The sequence below is a fragment of the Stegodyphus dumicola genome, chromosome 10 (genome assembly GCF_044657685.1).
Source record: "Stegodyphus dumicola isolate Sdum_Otavi_A_Nest chromosome 10, ASM4465768v1".
Classification (NCBI taxonomy): Eukaryota; Metazoa; Arthropoda; class Arachnida; order Araneae; family Eresidae; genus Stegodyphus; species Stegodyphus dumicola.
Window position 1 is genome coordinate 102560427 of NC_140777.1, and position 22941 is coordinate 102583367.

Here is a 22941-nt window from a genome sequence, read left to right on the forward strand (position 1 = left end):
ATTTTCTCAAAACAAATGGCAGAAATTTTAACCAAAGTTGAAATGAAAACTATAGAATCCGCAGCACATTAAATAATTTAGTTCCTGAGATAGATTCACACGAATGTAATAATTTTTGAGCTGTTGCAAACGCGGAAGTGCAAAAAGTAATTTTCTGTCGCACATACTTGCAAACACCAACTCAGATCGATCTTGAACCCGCTGTAATGCTGAATTCCTAAACGGTAATTCACTGATGATTTAAAGCACTTTTTTTCTAAATATTGTAGAGATCGGCGAAGCAAATTCAATATTCCTTTTCATTAGGCATTCGAACTTCTCAATTTATCGAGAGATTACTTTCAATCTGTAAACACTACACGAGATTATTTTTTTGAAGCACTTGCAAAACACGACAGCAGAAGAATGATCTGTTATTTTTTAAACACTTAAAAAACAAATTTGATGATTCACTTCTTTCACATTATCTTGGATTTATCACAAAACGATGATTTAAAGAGCTGAATTAAATTTTCCATTGAGGTTTCAGGCTGCAGGAAACTATCCTTACCGGCTTAATTGTCATAATAAGAGCAAAGGAAAAACGACGGAGCAGTGTCGATGCGTGATTAGATCCATATTGAAGAGGAAGTAATCTGATTGCGTCGTAAGCTAATGTGTTGACTTCGTAAATTAAACTTGTCAGTTGAAGCGATTTTAATTCCAATTAATATTTGTGGCCACAATCACTTGGCACTCTAGTCGTGCCTTTCCACAGAAGATTGACATTTTTGATATTGTTGGGATAGCAAGCAAGCCAGCGAAATTACATCTTAGCACAGTAGAGAGCAAAAGCTGAAGTGCGTAGTTATGAAAGATGGAAGCACGCCAAGAGAAAAGTTTCGGTTTGCAATTTGCAATTTGGTCGAGAGGGATCTGCATTATGGGTTAAGTAAGATCGCATGATTAATTTGAATGACGCAGTTTAGACTTAAGCGCTATTTTTAGGACAGATAGAGGAAGTTCTCAAATGAAATAGAAAATAATGGAAGTTATAGTGAATTAAGTTTAGAAGTTTGCTTTCATATTTTTTATCTTACATATATATAGTTTATATAAAGTTACATAATTGAATAATTTGTGCAGCAAAGTTGCAATTAAACATTTTGAGAATGCGAACTGGATTTAAGTATTTAAAAGTTCGTTTATGACTAACTGTGAATTTAAGGAATTACAACTATGATCAAATTGCTTAAGTCATAAAACTATGGACTGATAAGTAATGGATTTTATTTTCCTTATGGCGGAATGGGGAGGTGTTGGTGTTGGTGTATTTAATTATGGCAAAGCACACGAGGGCTATCTGCCTACAGGGAGGGATGCCTTTCGTGGAGGACTTTCTAAGGGAAACTGGCTCGTATACACGTTACACATGGGGAAAACCACGAAAACGCCCATGCAGCCAGCCCGTTCGCGGGATTCGAACCTCAGACCGAACTACCAGTGTTCAGCGTCTTTACCGCTCGGCCGCTGGTGGGCTCGGAATGGGGAGGACTCATGTTTTTATGATTTGTCTTCAAGTGCTTAAGACATGCGTGACGATTTTTCCTAGAATGTCTTCCATGAAAACATCAGTTATGGTCACATAGCTCTTGATTGCTTTGCTATAGCTGCTAATTAACAAATTTACCGTTGCTATAGCTACCAATTAAAGAAAATATGTTTTTCATTCTGACTTAAACTAAATTTTTAAAAATTAGTTTATTTAAAATGCTACGATAAAAATTAAATAACGACTTGTTTTGAAATTTATTTCAAGAGAAATGAATGCAATGATCTATGAGATTTAATCATTAATTTATAGAACCTCATTTATCTTATCTAACTGAAACGAAACCATTTCTGATAACATTTTCTTTCGGTACATTTTAATGTCTTCTTTTCTCATAAACAATGGCTGTATTTTGGTATTTACGGTAAAAAATATTGCTTTTAAATGTTTTTATAAAATAAACTTTAAATGTATCCTTTCAAATTCTTTATTTTCATTTAAATCATACACAAGAAGAGGCCAGTATCCGTAATTTAGAAAAGGATAGATTTTCTGGTATTTACATCTTAGGTGGAAAAAAGCCAAAATTCGACGAAAAAAAAAAAAAAAAAAAAAAAAACTTGTGTCAAATTGTCACCTAAGTTAGCCAATCCTTCTCCGTTAACACGTAAAGTTCATTAATCCGTTAAAGTTTATTATTTACTTTATTATTAATGACTATATTCTAATTACTATTACTTTATTATTTAATTATTACCTTTCCACTCAAGCCGTTCCTTTTTACTTCCTTGTACGAAGTAAAAAGGAAGTATTGTAATCGCGAAAAGTTTCAGGCAGCATATTTCAACGAAAATATCCACTTTGACCGCTTTCGAATGCAATTTAACGATGTTTTTGCGTAATATCTGTACGTAAGGACAGAATAAAAGATTCTTTTCCTCCAAAAAAACTAAAAAACTGCTTTAAAATGAATTCTGAAGAGAATTTTTCGTGGTGTCCGTACGAACGTACGTACTTGCGTACGTATCTCGCATAACTCAAAAACGAGTAGCCTCAGAACGTTGAAATTTTGTATATAAGAGTACTATAACATGTAGATGTGCACCTCGTATTTTGGTTTCAATCGGCCGCGCCAAACGTATATAAATATATTGATAAATATACCCACTCTGTTACCCGGCTCAGTGATCTCAGTTTCTTTACTCTTATATCTTTGTAAATTGTACATTTTTTGCTTTAAAACTGATTGAATTATGTTGTTTTTATCTTCCGGTTAAAGTTTTTATGCCTTTCGTAATTCTGGAAGCAATATTTGTACAATTATCAACAATTTAAAAGCTGTTTAAGTGCGGTTAAGTTTTAAATAACATAACGGACATATTTGTTTACATTTGAAACAGCAGAATTGTAGATTTGTTGCCAATCTAGAGACACTAAGCTTCGCAACACAAAAATAACGCCTTCATTTATTATTGCGAATTAAATCATGCTTAATCCTTTCTGGAATTTTTTCGAGGAAATAAGTATTTAAGATTTACTTCGTAATTTTTAATACAGATATTTTGAGTTTTTATGTATTTTTGCGTTGTCGCGAAGTGAAAACTGAATTAATTGAATGAGAAATACTCAATCGTCTGTGAAAAACTGTTTCTTTTTCGTTTTGTTTGCTTAATTTCTTTTATACATCGGTCTAGCTTTGTTACAGTATTTGAATAGAACATGTGGCAACGATTAGATAATTCTTTAAATGATATACATTTTGTGCATTCTGAGTTATAATATGAACGAAATATAATACTATTAAGTAAACCTAGCGCCAGAGTGTCGCTATGGTAAACAAAGTGAATTTTAAAGAATGCATTTATTCTATTGTGGTTTATGCGCTGTCGGCGAAAGTAGGTTTAATTCAATCTAATAAGTTAAATGAAATGCAAGAAAAAATGCATATAATTTAATATTCCGTACAAGGAAGTCATGTGGTGTACACATCAGATTTTTTGTATTTATTACACTGGTTAAGCAAAAAAGTACCAGACAGGAAAACGACTCATACCTCTTAATTTTGATATGCTGAGCATGAAAATAATTGTTAAAATTATTTATTAGATCACGTTTCGAAGATCTATGGTCTAGCACTTATCCGCACACTAATGAAATAACCTCGACATATGAACCCTGAACTATATCTTCCCGATGGTTACCTTCGAAGGATGACGCATTCGGCACAAAGTATTGGCATAGTACTTCTTTAGTCAGTTGTAAGACAACGTTCAAACAAGATGCCTCGTAAACGTGTTAATAACGCAGACAGTTTTTGTTATATTTGTGGTGAGGTGACGTTTGCTTCCCAGAGACGAAACCTAACTTTCATAGTTAAAAAAATCTTACAATTTCTATTTTGGCTGCAAAGTAGGAGATCAATAAAGTTCTGAGCCCCACACATCTACTCTAATTTGTGCCTTCTGATCTGCGAAACTTGTTAAATAACAAAAAATATCGATGTCCTTTGCTGTCCCAATGGTGTGGAGAGAGCCGTCAGATAACGTGAACGATTTCTATTTCTGCGTGGTGTCTCCTATAAGACAGGGAATGGTTGTATTGAGTGAGTGAGGGACAGGGGACGTGGACACCATTCCACAAACATTGTGGTTATTTGGTTTAGCGCCACGTCCACCATTCTCTAAAGCTGTGCATAATACTTGACACAATACTATAATACTTCATAATACTTGACATGATATAATACTTGACATAATGCAATACTTAATACATACTTGACATGATATAATTCTTAACATAATACAGTACTGACTTAATACTTGTTAATACTGTAATTCTGTTAATACATTAATGTCTGACATAATATTTGCTTCTAATACATATTCTTGACTAAATACTGGCTTTTAAGAAGGTTCTGAGGTGTTGGTGCACTTTACATAGGTCTGTGCCTATATCTGATAGTTTGTTCATTACCTTTGCAACTTGCCTAAGTGTCTTTGTCTGATCCTATATTTACTAAATGCCTTCCTGTTTGTTTGAGGCATGGAGATATGTATGCAGTTTGTCATAGGACAGTCCACTATATAATGCTCAGGGGTTCCAGTATCACCGCAGGAACATTGGTCTGTATTTATACCAGCATGTTTAGCATAGCATATAGGAAAAGGACCGTGTCCTAAGATATATCTGACGAGCGTTGGATTGATATAGATCCTGTCCGTATTCGCATAGATGATATTGTTCACTTCCACGCCTATCGAATTAATTTCTACCTTTTCGTTGCCCTGCGTTGGCAACACGCTTTTGAGATTTGTCGTTCGTAGAATTCGGCCGCTAAAAGCGTAGCTGACCTGTAACTGTTGTAATTATTATTTTAATGCTTATCTGTACTGCTGAATTATTACTAAATGTTTACGTGTGAATGTTTTATTATTAAATGTATTCAGTTTGGTTTAAATAGACGAGAGCGACTGAATTTATTAAGTATGTTTAAAGTCGAAACTGCGTCATCCATGTCGGCACCATTCTAATACGAGGAGCGTAAACAAATTTCTGGAGGCACCGGCGAGATTCAGGCGGAATTCGTCAGTAGTTCAAGTACAGATAAGTGCTTTTTATTTCGATTTACATCTGAATTCGATTCTTTAAGTTTTATATCTATTTTGTATTGATTTTGATTTTGAACTTGGATACTTCGATTACTTATTATGGATCAAGCTACTGTCATTAGATTGCGTGGTAGGGCAAAAGCGGCCTTCACAAGGCTTTAGAATACTATTTCTTCCGATTTATCTAAAAATGAAGTAATTTTGCATCTGGAGCGCTTGGAAAGGATTTATTCAGATTTTGATAAATTTGATGCCCAATTACCAGAGGAACAGTCAGAAATTGAAGATTTTGAATTGAAGTATTTTAGTTTGAAACTTCAGTATCAAAATTTATTAGATTTATTGAATGTGGCTAATGTGCCAAATGTTTCAGAAAATTCTAATATTAGTAACTTTATTTAAGTTACCTAAGTTAAATATTCCTATTTTTTCGGGTAACTTTAATGACTGGATGAATTTTAAAGATTTGTTTGTTGCAACAGTGCATAATACTTCTTTATCGAATATACAGAAATTTCAGTATTTAATCGGATCACTTGCTGATGAACCAGCTTCTATAATTAAACATATTCCGTTATCAAATAATTCTTATGAAGAAGCATGGGCAAAATTGCTCGCTAGGTACGATAAAAAGAAACAAATCGTACAATCGTTAATTAAAACATTTATGGATCAAAAATGTATTTCACAGGTTGATAATGTTGATTTACGACAATTAACTGATACTTCCGATGAAGTTATCAGAGGTTTAAAAGCTCTTGGTGACGAAGCAACTTCTAGGTATCCATGGTTAATATTTATGTTGTTTCAAAATGTAGATTCAGAAACTCGAAAGTTATGGGCACAGAAAACAGCGGAAGATGATTTTCCTACATTGGAATCATTTTTTGAATTTATAAATTTAAGGTGTTCTTCTCTCGGAATTATCATAAATAAAGAAGCGGAAGCTAAAGTTGTTGATAAAAATAGTAATGTTAGTTCTAAAACGTTACAAAATTCTAAATTTAGTAATACTAAATGTTCGAAATGTAACGGACTTCATGCCTTATATAAATGCGTTAAATTTAAGAATTTGGATGTTACTGCTAGAAAGAACTTTGTACGAAAACGAGGATTGTGTTTTTTATGTTTAAATTCACATCTAATCAAAAAAGTGTAATTCCACAGTTAAAGTGTAATTTCTGTAATTCAAAAACGCATAATAGTTTGTAGCATGAAGATATTAAAGCTAACAACGTACAGCTTTTAACAGCGCCAATGAAAACGAAAGCACTCCAGAGAGAATTTCGAATGAATCATGCGAGGGTCAAGGTCAGGTAGTTAGTAATACGATTCAAAATTGCAACTCGGCGATTTTGCCTACGGTTCTCGCACTCGCATTTTTATCCAGTGGCGAAACTATCGAAATTAAATTATTATTGGATTCCGGAAGTGAAAGTTCGTTTATTTCTGAACGAGCTATTCGAAGATTGGGATTAAAAAGAACAAATCAAAGGTTACTTTTGCGTGGAATTGGCGGAAGTGCCAGCTTCCAAAATTCGTGGTTCTGTTGATTTTAAAATTCAGTCAAAGTTAAATAATGAAGTAATTGATGTTAACGCATACATTTTGGATAGGTTAACTTTGCCATAGCCGGAACAAGTCATTAATGTAAAGCATATAGAATACATTAAATCTATTCCGTTAGCGGATCCGAATTTTGCTCAACCCAAAGAAATTGATTTGATTTTAGGAGCTGATTATTTTTTCTCCGTTTTAAGATGTGGCTGGAATATATGGTTCGAAAAATGAGCCTGTAGCTCAAAATACAATTTTCGGTTGGGTGATTGCTGGGAAGGTCGGAAATAATATGGAAGGTCCCTAAACAGCAAATTCACACTTCATAAAGCTAGAAGATAATATAAATATTGATTACGAACTTAACCGTTTCTGGGAAATGGAGGATATTGTCGATGTTGGGAAAAAGGAATTTCTGACACCCGAGGAAGAATTTTGGGAATCACATTTTCAAAACACTCATTCGGTTAATTCAGATGGGCGATTTGTGGTAAAACTTCCATTCTATAAATCGCATTTGAAGTTGGGTGATTCAAAACCGGCAGAAATTTCTAGGTTGCGTTCCCTTAAACCCTTAGCAAGACTCTGTCATTTATCCAGTTTCAACAGTCACCTCTTGGTTGCGTGCAAGTTGGAGGCGCGCAACTTCTACAACTAACAGGGAACACTAAGAAGTAAACTTATTGTAACTTGCAAAAAAGTAGTATATTTGTAAAGACACCAAAAGCAAGAATGCAGAATTCAAGGCCACGTGCAAAGTTTTACTACATCACTTTATTATCATATTTAAAATCCACAGAGAAAATCCGAATAATGCATATATAAATTACTTTCAAGTTTTTTCCTCAAACGATTTTATCTGTTGAGGGGGGGGGGGTATACTGCGTCGCGAAAGAGCTTTTCAAGTGATTAATGTGTAATTATTTCGAGCGATTTCTCTGCTTATAAATTCTGCCTTAAATAAATATAATAGTTCAGGGAATTATGGATGCGAGAATAAGTAGCGTTATGTATGTAAAACTTTGCTGTATCAAAAATGCCGAATGAAATATATGCTTGAAAACGATTATTTCGATACGATGCATCAGTGTTTTATTGTACATTAAAATTAATGTTCTCAATATACTTATGTTTGTACATATTTTTTTTTTAGGATGACTGAAATGAATTTCAGAATAATTATCGTCCAGCAGACATCCGAAGAGGTGAAACTGGAAACTTGCGTTAAAGAAATAACGCCAAAAATCGAAGCATGTGGTTTAGTTGTAAATAGCTTAAATTTTGTAAATTTGCAAAATGTTGAAAATGAAGATTATGTTGAAGTCGAAGAATTAAGTATTCACGTACAAGCTATATTCCATGATAATATGAGACTTGAGAAAAGAGTCTTATACGAAGACTTCTGTGAGAAATGGAAAAATCAGTATCTTCCTAACCATTGTCCAGTTCTTGTTCTGTATGAAAATGATAGTTTCATTAACAGAAGATTATCTTGTCATTGCCGTGTGTCCTACAGTAATATTTCTTTTGGTGTACTACCTCATAACGGCCTGTTTCTTGAGTATGCATCATTTGATATTCATCATTTGATAAATTTGAATTTTTATAAAGTCGATTTTTATCATGATACACGAAATCTTCGGATAAAGTATAATAATTACGAAATGCGTTCGAGTTATGATAATATCAGAAAAATATTTATCAATATAGATTCTTGTCCCTGCGAAATGTTTTTGGATTTATGCAACCCTTTCCTAATATTTAGGTTAGAAAAGAGGTGCAATGACACAAATGAAGAGTATAGTGTGGATCATCGCGCAGGAGTTCTTCCTTCCAATGGAAGTAAAATAGATACTGATACTTTGGGTCGATCTAACGTTTTGAAACTTTCAATAAATGACCTTGACATTGCTAAAGAAATAATCGGTAGAATACACTTCCGCTGCAGTGAGAAGCCTATTCACTATTTAAACGTCACATCAAGACGGAAAAAACTCCCACTTGATCCTGTAATTGATTTTTTTCACTTTGGTTGTACATATACACTAACAGCTATAATCAAACGAAACTTTACTATGATTGAACAGACAACAAATATTAAGGCCGAGATCACTCGTCTAGATACATTATGCAACAAAGATGGAGACTGTTTGGAGAATGCTCTAATAAATATTTTAAAAGCTGTTGATTCTGGACTGATAGTTAACTTATGGATCGAAGTTCAAAAGCAGTTCACTCATTATTTGAACAGTAAAGATGAAATTAATTATATACATTATATAGTGCCTTTAAAATCGAGGATGATTCGCCGTATTACATTGACTCCTACGAGGCAAATTTTATGGCCTCCAGAAATAATGTTTGAAAATAGGGTTCTACGTAATTTCGATTCGGAATATGCGTTACGAATATCCTTCCGAGATGATAATATGAAGAAACTAAGTTATTGTGCTTCTTATGCCGAACCATGCATACTTCAGTCGGCAGTAAAAGAACCCATGCTTGGAGGTATTCGTATTGGAAAGAGATTATATGAATTTCTGGCGTGGTCTAATTCGCAGATACGCGACCATGGCGTATGGATGTATGCTAGAGATCGAAATGGAAACACTGTTAGCGATATACGAGAATGGATGGGAGACTTTTCCCATATTCGTTCTGTTTCGAAATACATGGTTAGAATGGGGCAGTGTTTTTCACAGACAGAGGATGCTATTTCAGTTCCGCTAGATCCAAGCCATATTCGAACTGAGGATGATATTGAAGACGGAATTGATTTAGCAAATTTCAAACCTTACTGTTTCTCCGAAGGCATTGGAAAGATTTCCGTTCAACTGGCAAATGAGGTAAGTGCTCTTCGGTGATTAAAGTATGGCATTTTTAAAATTAAGTTGTTAGAAATAGTTCGGAGTGCTGTCATTTTATTTTAAAACAGAAGAGTAAATAACCTAAAACAAAATATAAATTTCAAAATAAAATGAAATAAAGCTTGTTTGGTTTTATGTTTATTAACCAACTAACTATCTTATCATTTTGCCCTTCCTATCACTTCTACTTTCGCCCGTTCTCACCAGGATGCAAATTAATTCGTGTATATAATAAAAAATTATTGAATTTAGGAGAGAGCATTTGGCAACAACTGCTGACTGTTTCAATGCTATTTTCGCCCAGTTTCTAAATTTACTTGAATCGGCTTTAGCCTTTGCTAGCTGTGTTTTTCTGGTGAGTCGATGGGCTAAGCCATAACTTATGTACGGACATTTTCTTAGGAATATCTTATGTTAAATATTACTTTGAGCGTTTATATTCTGGTAATCCCGCAAGTAGCCTTAGCATGTCCACAAATCTTCTGTTATTACACAATCCATGTATATTATTAGGCTGAAACTCTAAAATAAAGATTTGTTCTAAACATTTTTCTCATTACTCTGCAAAGCAACTGTATATATAAAAAGGAACCACAAATTTTAAAAAAATATTACATATAACAAAATTACAATGAAATAAGCAATATTCCTTACTACAAATATTAATTATTCTAATAAATAAATTAACCGACTTCCTGTTGCAAAATCTGAAGAATTCAAAAGGTGTAAAGGAAATTAAAAACTTTGTTTCCTAAACCATGCAAAACTTTTTCTATAATTAAAATTATATATAATTAAAACATAATATAAAAAATTACGAAGAAATAAGCAATAAATCTTATATTTTGAAGAGAAAACAGTCAGCTGTCCGGTATCCAAAACAATAAATAAAAAACTGTTGCCAAAACCGCATTTCTAAAAGAATAAAACTATCAGATGAAAAAAAAACCAATCAAAATTGTGCTTTTTGTTTGACATAATCCAAAATATACAAAATTCTTTGCCATTAGCTAATAAAGAAAGAGAGAGAGGGGAAAAAAGAATATTCTATCTGTTGTGCCTCGCGAGACACATGCGAGTCAGAATAAGAAGATTGCGATGTGCGTGTTGCGTGTCCAAAAATCAAAAGGAAAAAATGCAGCCATTTTATCTGATATTTTCAACAGTCAGCACTCCAGTATACAGAGCATTGAATGGAAACTATTGCCAAAACCACATTTCTAAAAGAACGAAACTATTCAAAATGATGAGATAAAATCGAAAAGATAAAATTTAAAAAAAAAAAAAAAAATCTGATTCGAATTTGAAAAAATCGCTTCGAAGTACACTGACTCTTGTCTAGATAGATGCACCTATGTACCAAATTTCGTAGCCCTGGGCCTATTAGCTTACGCGCAGCATGAAAGAAAGACACACAGACTCTTTCTTTTACTATATGTAGAGACGTAAAACAATTTTTAGTTAATTTTTTATAATTTAGTTTTTCACATAAAAGATCAGGATTCTAAATACTTAAATATATGGATCTATCTAAACAAATATTATCATTATTTTTTATTTGGCAAATGCTTATTTTGTTGGATACATCTTCATCATTCAGTATTTTTAAATAACGTCTACCTTCTGGTAATTCAATTACGTGAAATTGAGATACACATTCAGTTATATCCAATTCTTTATATTCAATATTAGGGTTTAAAAATCTAGATACACTTCAAATGCATCTTGGGTGGACATCTTTTCAGGATGATAGGGTTGATAGAGTCCAGGACAGTCGGTAATAATATCAACTTTACCTCTTATTTTTTCCGATAGCTTGTCTAAAATAAATATTTTAAAGTATTGTTGCGTGCGTACAGGGTCGTTATGAATTGAATGCACAAGTCCGATGAAAAATGAACAAAATTTTTTATTATTACAACAAATAAAACAAAATGCTTAAATTTTCTCAGATATTCGTACAGTACCCCAATATCTTACAGTAGTTATCTTTTAAACTACTAAAAACGTTCAACAGAACTAATTCAAAATAGAGAAACGTAGAGAGAGAGCTAATCCAATTTCACCGCGAATTCACTACAGTAAACAACAGCAGTTTTCTAAACAAAACTGAGCTGAGGTGTTCTTTCTCTGACTTTTATAGCTTTTTAAATCGGCCGCACGAGATTATTCTAGCAATTAATATATTATATTATAATACTAGCAGCCACGCGGCCAACCTTCGTCTGGCTTTTAAGTGTACCGGAAAAATGCCTAAAAGGAACACCAAACATTAAATTTAAAACTTGCGCAGCATTTTACTCTGAAGAACAATTTTATATTAAAAAAATTATAAAAAAAGGTATTGCATATAACAATACACGGCTAAAATGCAGAATCGCCCATTTATTTGATTGACGCGTTTTACAAGAGTAAGAAGGATTGGATTTTTTGTCAATTTGCTTTGGCTTTTATAAGTGAAAATAGGTCAATGTATACATGGATAAAGTCAAGGGAGTGCGCAATGTAATTTTTGTGTAATTCTGTGATTTTTTTTTAAGTGAAAATAGGTCAATGTGCATATGGATACCTAGTATGTGCAATTCTTAAAAACGCGCCAAGCAGTGGACGATTGTGCACTTTTCCCCAATACACATACAATTACAATGAAATAAGCAATATCCCTTAATACAAATATTAATTATCCTAATAAATAAATTAACCAACTTCCCGTTGCAAAATCTTATGAATTCAAATGGTATGAAGGAAGTTAAAAACTTTGTTTCCCTAAAAAAATCGTGTAAAACTTTTTATATAATTAAAATTATATATAATTAAAAAATAAAATAAAAAATTACAATGAAATAAGCAATAAATCTCATATTTTCAAGAGAAAACAATCAACAGTTCAGTATCCAAAGCAATGAATGAAGAACTATTGCCAAAACCACATTTCTAAAGGAATGAAACTATGATCAGAAGCAATAACCAATCAAAATTGTGCTTTGTGGATGACATAATTCAAAATATACAAACCTCTTTGCCATTAGCTAATAAAGTGCGTATGTGATTATGGCAAAGCCTCGAGGGCTATCTGCCTAAGAGGAGGGATGCCTTCGTGGAGGACTTTCTAAGGAAAACTGGCTCGTATACACGTTACACATGGGAAAACCACGAAAACGCCCATACAGCCAGCCCGTTCGCGGGATTTGAACCTCGGACCGAAGTACCAGTGTTCAGCGACTTTACCGCTCGGCCGCTGGTGGGCCATGATTGGCTAATAAAGAGAGAGAGGGAAAAAAAGGAAATTCTTTCTGTTGTTCCTCGCGAGACACATGCGCATCAGAATAAGAAGATTGCGATGTGCGTGTCCAAAAATCAAAAGGAAAAAAGCAGCATTTTATCTCTTATTTTCAGCAGTCGAGTATACAAAGCATTGAATGAAAAACTGTTACCAAATCCACATTTCTAAAAGAATGAAACTATTCAAAATGATGCAATTTCTTCAAAAAAGATATAAAAAAAAATCTGATTTGCAATTTGAAAAAATCGTTACTAGGTGCACTGGCTCTTATCTAGGTGCACCTATATACCAATAAGTACCATATTTAAAAAAAAAAAATTTTTTTTATTTTCTGATAAAAATTTATAATTTTATAATCTGGTTCAAAAACGTTTTCCATATTATAAACTTTTAAGATTTTTTAGTATCTTTAGATTCGAATTCATTAGTATTTTTATTAAATTTCAAATTGTACGAATCTAATATTTTTTTTTTAATTTTACTTCTTTTTTTTAGGATATTTGATAAATTGTTTTTGTTTTCTATCAACATATAACCCATAAGGATTCAAAATTCCACTTATATAAATAGGACGCGAGTCAGTCAGTCTGACAGCAAGGTTTTTGGTGTAATTTTTTTTTTTTACTTTATTGTCATACTTTAAATTCAAAAGAGTCAAATATTTTCTTAATTTTATTACGTTTTTTAGGTTTCTTGATTAATTCTTTTTTTTTTTTTTTTTTTTTTTGAATGATCTGTTACATCTAAATTCAGTAAATCAACTAAAGCATGTTCACATTCTCCTGTTTTCTTATATATTCAGTCAATATTTTTATTAAATCATCCTTTTAGAACCTTTTGGCTGTTTGATATTAAGTTGTTTCAAAGCTGATTGTATTTCGTTATGTCGCTTATTTTTGAGTTACATATAACTACTGATTTGAATGAATTTAGATTTTTGATATAGTAGAAAAAACACGGAAGAAAATTAAATTAGGGTATCGGATTCAAAACATTTATTTTAAGTATATTTATTTCTGAATGTTCTTTAATAAAAAAGCAATGAAATTATATGTTATTCAACTACCCAATAAAATACAATTTTCAATTAAAAAATTAATGAAAGGACAAACATTTGATTTTGTTTATATAAATTTCGAAAAACCCGTTTTTACTCATGGCCAATTACACTTAATAAAATATAATCTAAAATTCTGAAATTTTGTTTATAAACGTTCCTTTATATTTGAAGAAGAAATTAAATTTTGTTTTCAAACGACCACGCGAAAGTATTAAAATAAAAATCACCGACAGAAAGCGTAAGCATATTATTAACATGTTAAAATTTGCGGGTGTTGGAGTTGGAGAGTTTAAGGAAAAAATTAATTATTTTCGCTAAACCTCATACACAGAAAATGGCCTCAAACATTTCTGGAATAAATATGCTGATTGTGAATTTTGGCATTCGAAATAAATATTGCAGAGAACTGTGGAAGTCACCTATTCCCAGAAACCGAACCGCTATCTGCGTTTTAATTTTGCTGGCAGAGCATCTCGAAAGAACGTATTTTTTTAAAGTTTCAAACTATCCTTTACCCATTCGATTACCATATGAAGTTTTTGTAACTTTGGATATCCTCGTCCTGAAGTTCATTGAAAAGTTGATTTAATGCTCCCAATTCATCACGGCGAGCTACCCAGTGTCACGTATTGATTTCTCTTTCTTCTTCTTTTTCCCTCCCTAGAACAGAAATTAATTCGTTAGAAACTGCTTCGCAAACTTCAGGTACTGCATCTGTTATGTCGATATCCATTTTGCAAACAAACCGAGACGAGTTGTCATTCTGGATCTGATTGGTGTAAACAATCTGTCAGATTACAGGTCCGTTTACTCGGTTCGAGACGCCTATACGAGGGGCTCGCCGAAAGTCAATCAGAGAAATGTAAGTGTCCATAACGAGACAACCTGCAAGAGGGAGTATTCTTTTCTCCTTTTCTGAAAATGTATTGCTGATCTACCTCTTGCGAAATATCCTGAGGAATGTTGTTCGGCTAAATAACTGGTAGTTCGGCCATTCTCAACCAATGCTAGATGAGTAATTGTCTACCCATTTGAAAGAAACAAAATACTACATTATTTTGTTCCAAATATTTCAATATTTTGAATATATATTTTGCCCTGTTTTTATTTGCTCCTCAAGATTTACGATGCTCCAAGGGAAAAATGAAAAATAAAACAAAGTAATAATAATAGTAATCGAATGTCCTAACAGCCATTTTTTTCAATAATGTAGTTTTTAGTAATGTAATGGCTTTTGTCAGATCTGTGTTAATTGTAATTATGCCACCGTCACTGAGTGCATAGCACTTCATGGAGTCTCCATATAAGGCGTCAGTGTCACGACTAACATGCAACAAGCATTGAACTCGGCGCAAAGACCATTTCTTCTGGGCATTTGCAGAGGATTCCGTACCTCTGTAACAACTGCATTAAATGTATTGGCAGGTCTTCAGCCGCGGCACTTAGTAGTACAGAGCGAGAGTGCTGTGGTGAGAGCGATCAGAGTGAAACAAGACGTTACTATTTGGAACAAGACATATATATCCTTGGACTACGAGAATTCCATTCCCACTCTCCTTGCCACCCTGCAGACTCCGATATAGGAGCAAGGTGTAATCCCCCACTTGTGTTACAATCCACAACCGTCTATACTGGCTCCAAAGGAGAGCTCGGGACCGCCGTGCCTGGTATGCAATGGACGATGACCTCACAGTCCATTCCTGGGCTAAGAAGATTGATTCCCATAACTTAGTATTTCAGGAAAAACTCCAGCCTTAAAAGCAGCTCTTGAACATTAATGTTAGCAATGAAGCGTACAAAGTAATATACACAGACGTGCCAAGTTTACAGACAATCCAAGTCGGCCGGAGTACACATTCTGTAGTGAAAGTCATACAAAAATTATTCATTTTGATTCCTGTAAGTCTGAGGCCCACGCTTCAATGGATTCCAGCCCATACGAGGATGAAAGGAAACTGTTTCAAAATATTCTAAGATCTATAAATCGACATCAATCACTTTTAAAATGTAACTTTTAATATGTACAATATTTACAGATCATTGATCAAAATATGGTGGTTCAGTTGACAAACAAATCTATATGCTTTCATAATCGAAAATCGAAATCAAATAGAAACCGAAGTGTTCCTAATCAAATAGTGTGCGAACCATCAGACATCCATATATCGAACTGCCGGTGGAGAGTCTATGGAAATTCAGAAAGCACGTTGCGTCGCGTTAACACGCAACGCTAGCGCCATCTATCAATTAATCAAAATAATTTCCACACACTCCCCACCTGAACTCTGTCAAGAGTTCACATCAATCTAACTACAATCAAATTTATATCAATAAGTATTTTAACATATAATTATAAAACAATTGTTAAGTATATTAAATGAATAGAAAATATATTCAAATTATAATCACTATACTAAATTCTAAAAAAGGTATGTTATCATCAAATATAATTTGACACTCAGTAAATTTAAACGATTCTTAATCTAATCATATGAAACTAAATTATCAAAATAAACAACTGCATAAAACATATTCAATCATATTCATATTATTAAACAATAAAAATGTTTTTTAAAGTTCCAAAGGATATAATAATTGAACTGGTCGTTTTATTATTGTTCCATCAGCAGTTTTTAGTTCACAAGAACGAACTTTATTATCACGACCACGAAAAACGTTTATCACTCTGACACAGTTCCACAAAAGTTTGCACTTATTGTTGCCTTCAATTAAAACAAGATCATCGACTTTAAGATCATCATAAACGTTAGGATTTTTTAATTGATGAGCTGTCCGAAGATCCATTAAATATTGTTTTTTCCATTTAGTCCACAACTGCCTAACCAATAAATCTTAATAAATCTTTCTTTTGGTCAGAGAGGACTTGGTAGAGCCATCTTTAACAATGGAATTAAAGTTGATAGGTAATGTAGAATCTTTGTTTCCAAAAATCAAAAAATTGATTGGCTTCAGTGGCAACGGTTCCTTGTGCCCATTGTATACATATGTCAAAGGACGAGAATTCAAAACAGCTTCCATTTGTGCTAAAACCGTTGACAATTCTTCAAACGTTAGTAAAGCTTTACCGAGAATTTTTCGTAAGCACTCTTTCACTGATTTTACTAATCTCTCGTAGAAGCCTCCTCACCAAGCCCCTCGTTCTATTATAAACTTCCAACTGATTCTTTCATTCGACAGAAAATCTTGGAATTTCTCATTCGACAATAGTTTAGAGAAATGTTCGAGTTCCTTTTTTCCCTTTTTAAAAGTTTTCGCGTTGTCCGAATAAATTACTCGACAATTGCCTCTCCTAGATGTGAATCTTTTGAATGCCATCAAGAAAGAATCTATAGAGAGATTCGGTACAAGTTCCAGATGTTTGGCTCTAGTGATAGCGCATGTAAATAATGTTACATAGGCTTTTTGACTTCCTTCGATGTTTTTTACGTAAATCGGTCCAGCAAAATCGATGCCAGACACGTAGAATGGTGGTGTCTCATTGATTCTATCTTCTGGAAGTTGAGAAGTGGTCTGGTTAGCAGACTTCAATGAATATCTTTTACAAATAAGACACTTGTTTATTATTTTCTTGATAAATTGACGTCCTTTTGGGATCCAAAAGCGACTTCGAATTTCAGCTAAGGTCGTTGCTACTCATCCATGCATCATTTTAACATGTGCACTTTCTACTATCAAATTCGTTAGCCAGGAGTCTCTTGAAAGAATTGCCGGATGTTTTTCATCATGTGACAAACTAGAATGTTCTAATCTTCTACCCGCTCTAAGTATCCCGTTCTGGTCTAAAAATGGGTTAAAAAGATATAAGGATGATTTCTTTTCGACTTTATTCGCTTTCTTCAGAGACTCAATTTCTTTCGGATAAAAACGTTCTTGTTCAGATGGAATCCAATAATTTTCGGCATCTACTATTTCTTCAGTCGTTAATGGACCTGTCAAATGGTTTGTTTTCCTAATTTTGCCAATGAATCGCTTCATCCAACCAGTTATTCTCAACAATTTTCTTAAATTACTATATTTTGAGATGTCTATTACCCTTTCAACTGCTGTGCACACAAATTCATAAATACCATTAATGTTCTTACGGTATTCTAATTCTTCTTCAGTGACAGGTTTCTCTTCATTCTGTCGAGGCCACAATTCAGATGACATTCTAAGCCATTCTGGTCCCTGAAACCAGATAGGATTGTTTTTCAGCTCTGGAAGTTTAGCTCCTCTCGAAGCGAAATCAGCGGGATTACATTTACCGGGGCAATAATGCCAATTTTCTGGGGATGTCAAATTTTGTATTTCCTGAATACGATTTTTAACGAAAAGCTTAAATTTCTTTGCACAGTCTTTTATCCAGAAAAGTGTAATTTTCGAATCAGTCCAGAAAAAACAAGAAAGTTGTAACTTCAAAACTTTAGTGATGCTAGTGCCTAATTTGGCTGACAAAAGAGCTCCCATTAGTTCCAAACTAGGTAAGGTGAGCGGTTTTAAAGGCGCTACTCTAGTCTTTGAAGCAACAAAAGCCGTAAATATTTGTTCATTGCTAGAAATTATACGGAGATACGCTACTGTACCATACGCCTTTTTGCTAGCGTCAGAAAAACAGTGCAGTTCAATACTTTCCACATCACTATTACCGATTGTAGAAAAATAATATCGTGGAATACCGATTTCGTCTAAATTGGAAACTTCTTTGCACCATGTTTTCCAAACAAAACATAAATTTTCTGGTAGTTCATCATCTCAATCTAAAGCAAGTGTCCAAATTTGCTGCAATAGGATTTTGACTCTAAGTACAAACGGTGATAATAGACCTATAGGATCAAAAATTCGTCCTATTGCTTGTAAGACAAAACGTTTAGTATTAACTTGTTTTTATAGAAATGTTATCAAATTTTTTACATCAAAGTAAATTATGTCATTTTGATTGTCCCAAGCGACTCCTAACACTTTCAATGGAGGATTTCTAGCTTCTGAAACATGACTGGATTCCTCGGATTCAATACCTTCTTTAATCCATAATTCGCACAGTTCTTGAGAATTGGTGTGCCATTTATGTAGAATCATACTAGCATCTCTAAAAATGTTGACGCATTCTAAACTGGTATTGAAAGGAAGTTCAACGTTTTGGTGTCCACCAATGATGTCATCTACATAAATGTGATCATTTAGAAATTCGCAAGTGGCAGGGTAGGTTTTCTCATATTGTTTCAAATGGTGTTTAATGGTTGCAGCCAGTAAAACCGGACTGCTATTTACGCCAAATAACACACGTGTGAACCGATAAATTATAAAATTTTGTGGATCATCGAATGGGTTTTTAGTAAAAAGAAAACGCGTTACATCTCTGTCCTTCTCATCTACTTCTATCTGAAGAAAAGCCTGCTTTATGTCACTTGTAAATGCTACAGGATGAAGCCTGAAGGCCAACAGAAGTTCAAAAATGTCAGTATACAAATTTGGACCAATATGCAAGCAGTCATTTAACGAGATTTCAGCAGGTCCATGTGAAGACGCGTCGAATACGGTACGTAGTTTACTAGTAGTTCGATCACTACGAACGATTTCTCTGCGAGGCAAATAAAATGTGATTTGAGATTCACTATCAACAGTGTCTGGAACTGGTTCAATGATGTTTTGTTGTAAATAATCTTGTAGAACTGTTTGATACGAATAAAAGAGTTCAGGGTTATTCTGAAATCGCTTTACAAGTTTCTCAAATCGTTTCAGCGCAATCGCTTTATTGTCATGTAACTCATATTGTATATCCGACTTCCATGGCAGCCTAACCTTGTAACGAGAATTTCTGTATAAAATTTCCGATTCGAATTTTTTCATCATGGTGTGGTGTTGCGCGGCCCCAACCTACACGCAACAATAATAGTGACTGCTATGAACTGGAAAGTACACAAAACTCTTAAGAAGGGTTTAACTCCCTTTTTATTTTACTTTAGAAGTTACAGATGCGTGCACTTGACGCTCACAAACTACGCCGACCCGGCGGTAAAATAAAAATAAGAAACTAAAACTGAATAATAACAAGTTACTACCTACGAGGCTCTCTAAACGTAACTAACCTAACCGCGTTCTAAGATACAGCTGATATTTCAGCAAACTTTCTGAATATTAAGTAGAGAGATTCAACTATCTGCCGAGGCAAGCACACAGGCCGAAACGCGTGGTTCTTCAATTTCTAACCAGGCACCTCCACGTTCGTGAAGCAAGAAAGCACACTTTCGAACTCGTTTCCCTTCTATTTAACTCAGAATTCTTCCGCTGACTATTTTGAATACTTTGCGCGTTCTACTAAAATTTACATACTCTGGCATTGGCAATTCCAGGGGAAAGTAAGGCTTGACAGGAAAGATAGTTTAAACTTAAAATAAATGTTAGTTAAAATAAATATAAACCCTACATTTGCCGCTGCCAGAATTTGGTAAACTTGGAAGCAGGTCCTAGAAACGACCTGTTGAAAAGTTTCCGCAATTCTGAACTAAAATTTCAGAGCCTTCTTTACATAAAAAAACTGCTTTCTCACAAAAGGTAGAATAAATTTCTGTAGATACTTATTTAACCCTCTCTTCTTACAGCAACCTTTCCTGGACTTCAGCAATCAATCTGTTCTCTTCCTTCCAGCATCTGGAAGGAATAAGTATCAGTATATTTCTAAATACATTATAATTTACACTTTCTTTATTTTCCTTAGTTACTGCTTAATTCACATTCATTCAAGTATTCAAACATGAATTTAACTTTACCCTGGCTCTCTACCATGTCTCCAACCTCTCTCCAAACGGGAATATTCGTGTTTTAGTATTGCAACACTTCCCCTAACCACAATGATTTGTTAGAATTCAACGACCAAATAGACACACCTTACTCGACATTTTACAACTCGTTGAGCTACTTTAACATTCTTAAAATTCAAGTGTAGGTGGAGAACCCTACAAAACACATTCATTCTAAATTTCCCCTCATTCATCTTTAGACATGCAGGCTTTCGCTCTAAAGCATGATTTTATCTGCTGTTTAATACTTAAACTTTAATTCATTTCTTTAGAGTATTTACTTTAAGCATCTAAAATTTTATGCTTCTAGACTAAATTCTACTTTTACATAACTTTCAAGTATTTACGTATATTTACAAAATTCTAATACATATGATTTTTACAATTTACCATAAAATGAATAAGAGAAAAATAAATTTTTACTTCACGCATTCTTCGCCAAGCTGGCGGCACTGAAACTAAATTTCTCATTAATACAAGAATACGAAGTTATTTTACTTTCGGCCAAATTTTGGCTTTAACATAACAGAATTAGTCTTTCGACCAACAGCAACTGCTTGTTCTTAGATTTTATACATAAAGAAAATAATACTTTTGCCTTAGCTAAATAAAGTAAAACAAAACTAAGTCTCAACCGAGACAAATTGACTTCCGTCAAAACATAGAACTTCGTATTTACGCATAACATTTCGGAACAAAAGAAAAATTTATAGAAGATTTTAACTTATCTTTGAGTTTTCGATGATTGGAACTCCGACATCCTCTTCTGGCAAAACTTCTCCCACGTTATGGAATTCATCGAAGTCAGTTGTCTCCTTTGTGTTTTTCGAGTTTCGTCCATGTTGATTTTTCTTTTTCGCCCTCTGTATGCAGGCCTTTTGAAGTGGTAGTCGTCGGGTTGCTGTCTTTTCCGTTTCGCCCCTGGACGGCTGGTCTTGGCGTCCTCCGGTCTGGAGTCATGCTTGAATTTCTTCTGTTGGTGGTGGTCTTTTCGTTCCTCCTGCTGTCTTTTTATTTTCGGGAACGGCGGCCTTATTTGCACCTGACTCTCTGGCCCTGGGAGCGTTCTCCTCGATGTAGAATTTCTACTGCGATACGTTGTAAGTGGTGTTTTCCTCCTTACCAATGTTTCTTTACGCGGCGGTATTGCTTTCTTGTTTTTCTTAAATGCTGGAGTCTGAAAGTTTTCGTTTCTTCTTTTCGGTACCGTCGCATGGGTTGTAGAAGGGCGAGGTTTCTCTTCAGTTCTCTGCTTCTTGGGTGGTGGAACGGGTGACGTTACTTCTGGACCTTCTACTTCTTTTATGCTTGAGTCCTGCAAGAAACTTTTAAGGATTTCAAAATCATTTTGATTATAATATTTTTCACCTGGTCGGGACTTGCTTTACAGATTTCCCCTATCTCGTTCTTAAGGTACAATACGACTCCCTTGATTTCCTGAATTACATAGGGGCCTTCAAATTTTGGAGCTAACTTTGCAGTAAAATTGTCTGGAGCACTTGATAAAGAAAATTTCCGCTTCAACACTTTATCCCCAACTTCAACAAAATCTGCTCCACGGCGTTTTCTATCATAGTATAATTTCTGTCTATTTCTTGCCGTATCCGAGCTTTTAACCGGTCAATGAGTTTTTGCACATGTTTTTGTTTGAACTCTTGGTCTCTTTGTTTCACAAAGAATAATTTATCTAATGGCGAAATTAACTTCCGTCCTAAAAATAATTCTGCTCGAGTTTTCCCCGTAGTATCGTGATTTGCTGTTCTTAAAGCATAAGCTAACTCATTTATGTAGCCATCCCAGCGCTTGTGATGTGTGCTAACATAACTTCGAATTATTTTTACAATATTTTTATTAACTCTTTCTGCTATGTTTGCCTGTGGTCTATACGGAACCATTTTGATATGGCGTATGCCAAGTCCAGTGCAAATGTTTTCAAATACTTGGCTAACGAATTGTTTACCGCTATCGCTAATGACTTTTATCGGTACACCGTATTTTAAAATGTATCTGTGTAAGAAAGCATCTGCGACTGGTTTGGCTGTGTCCATTTTGAAAAATGATCTACAATTACTAAAAGAAAACGATTTTTATTTAACTCACTCTGGGGGAAAGGACCAAGAAGATCTATGCCTAAAATTTCATTCGCAAATGTAGCGCGAATGCTATTTAAGTACCCGGCCGGGCTGTAATTAATATCATTTATTAACTGACATTGATTGCAGGACCTGACATACGCAG

At 34.0% G+C, this 22941-nt stretch overlaps 1 protein-coding gene across 3 annotated transcripts in view; it reads left to right on the forward strand.

Moving 5' to 3' along the window:
* LOC118203536 (uncharacterized) overlaps positions 1-22941 on the forward strand; it is a 145358-nt gene that overhangs the window by 22283 nt on the left and 100134 nt on the right. For all 3 annotated transcript variants that reach the window (XM_085825343.1, XM_085825340.1, XM_085825341.1), the window contains one exon: positions 7850-9542. In XM_085825343.1, coding sequence (XP_085681469.1) covers positions 7851-9542 — 1692 coding nt within the window. In that variant the 5' untranslated portion in view covers position 7850. The remainder of the gene's footprint in view (positions 1-7849; positions 9543-22941) is intronic.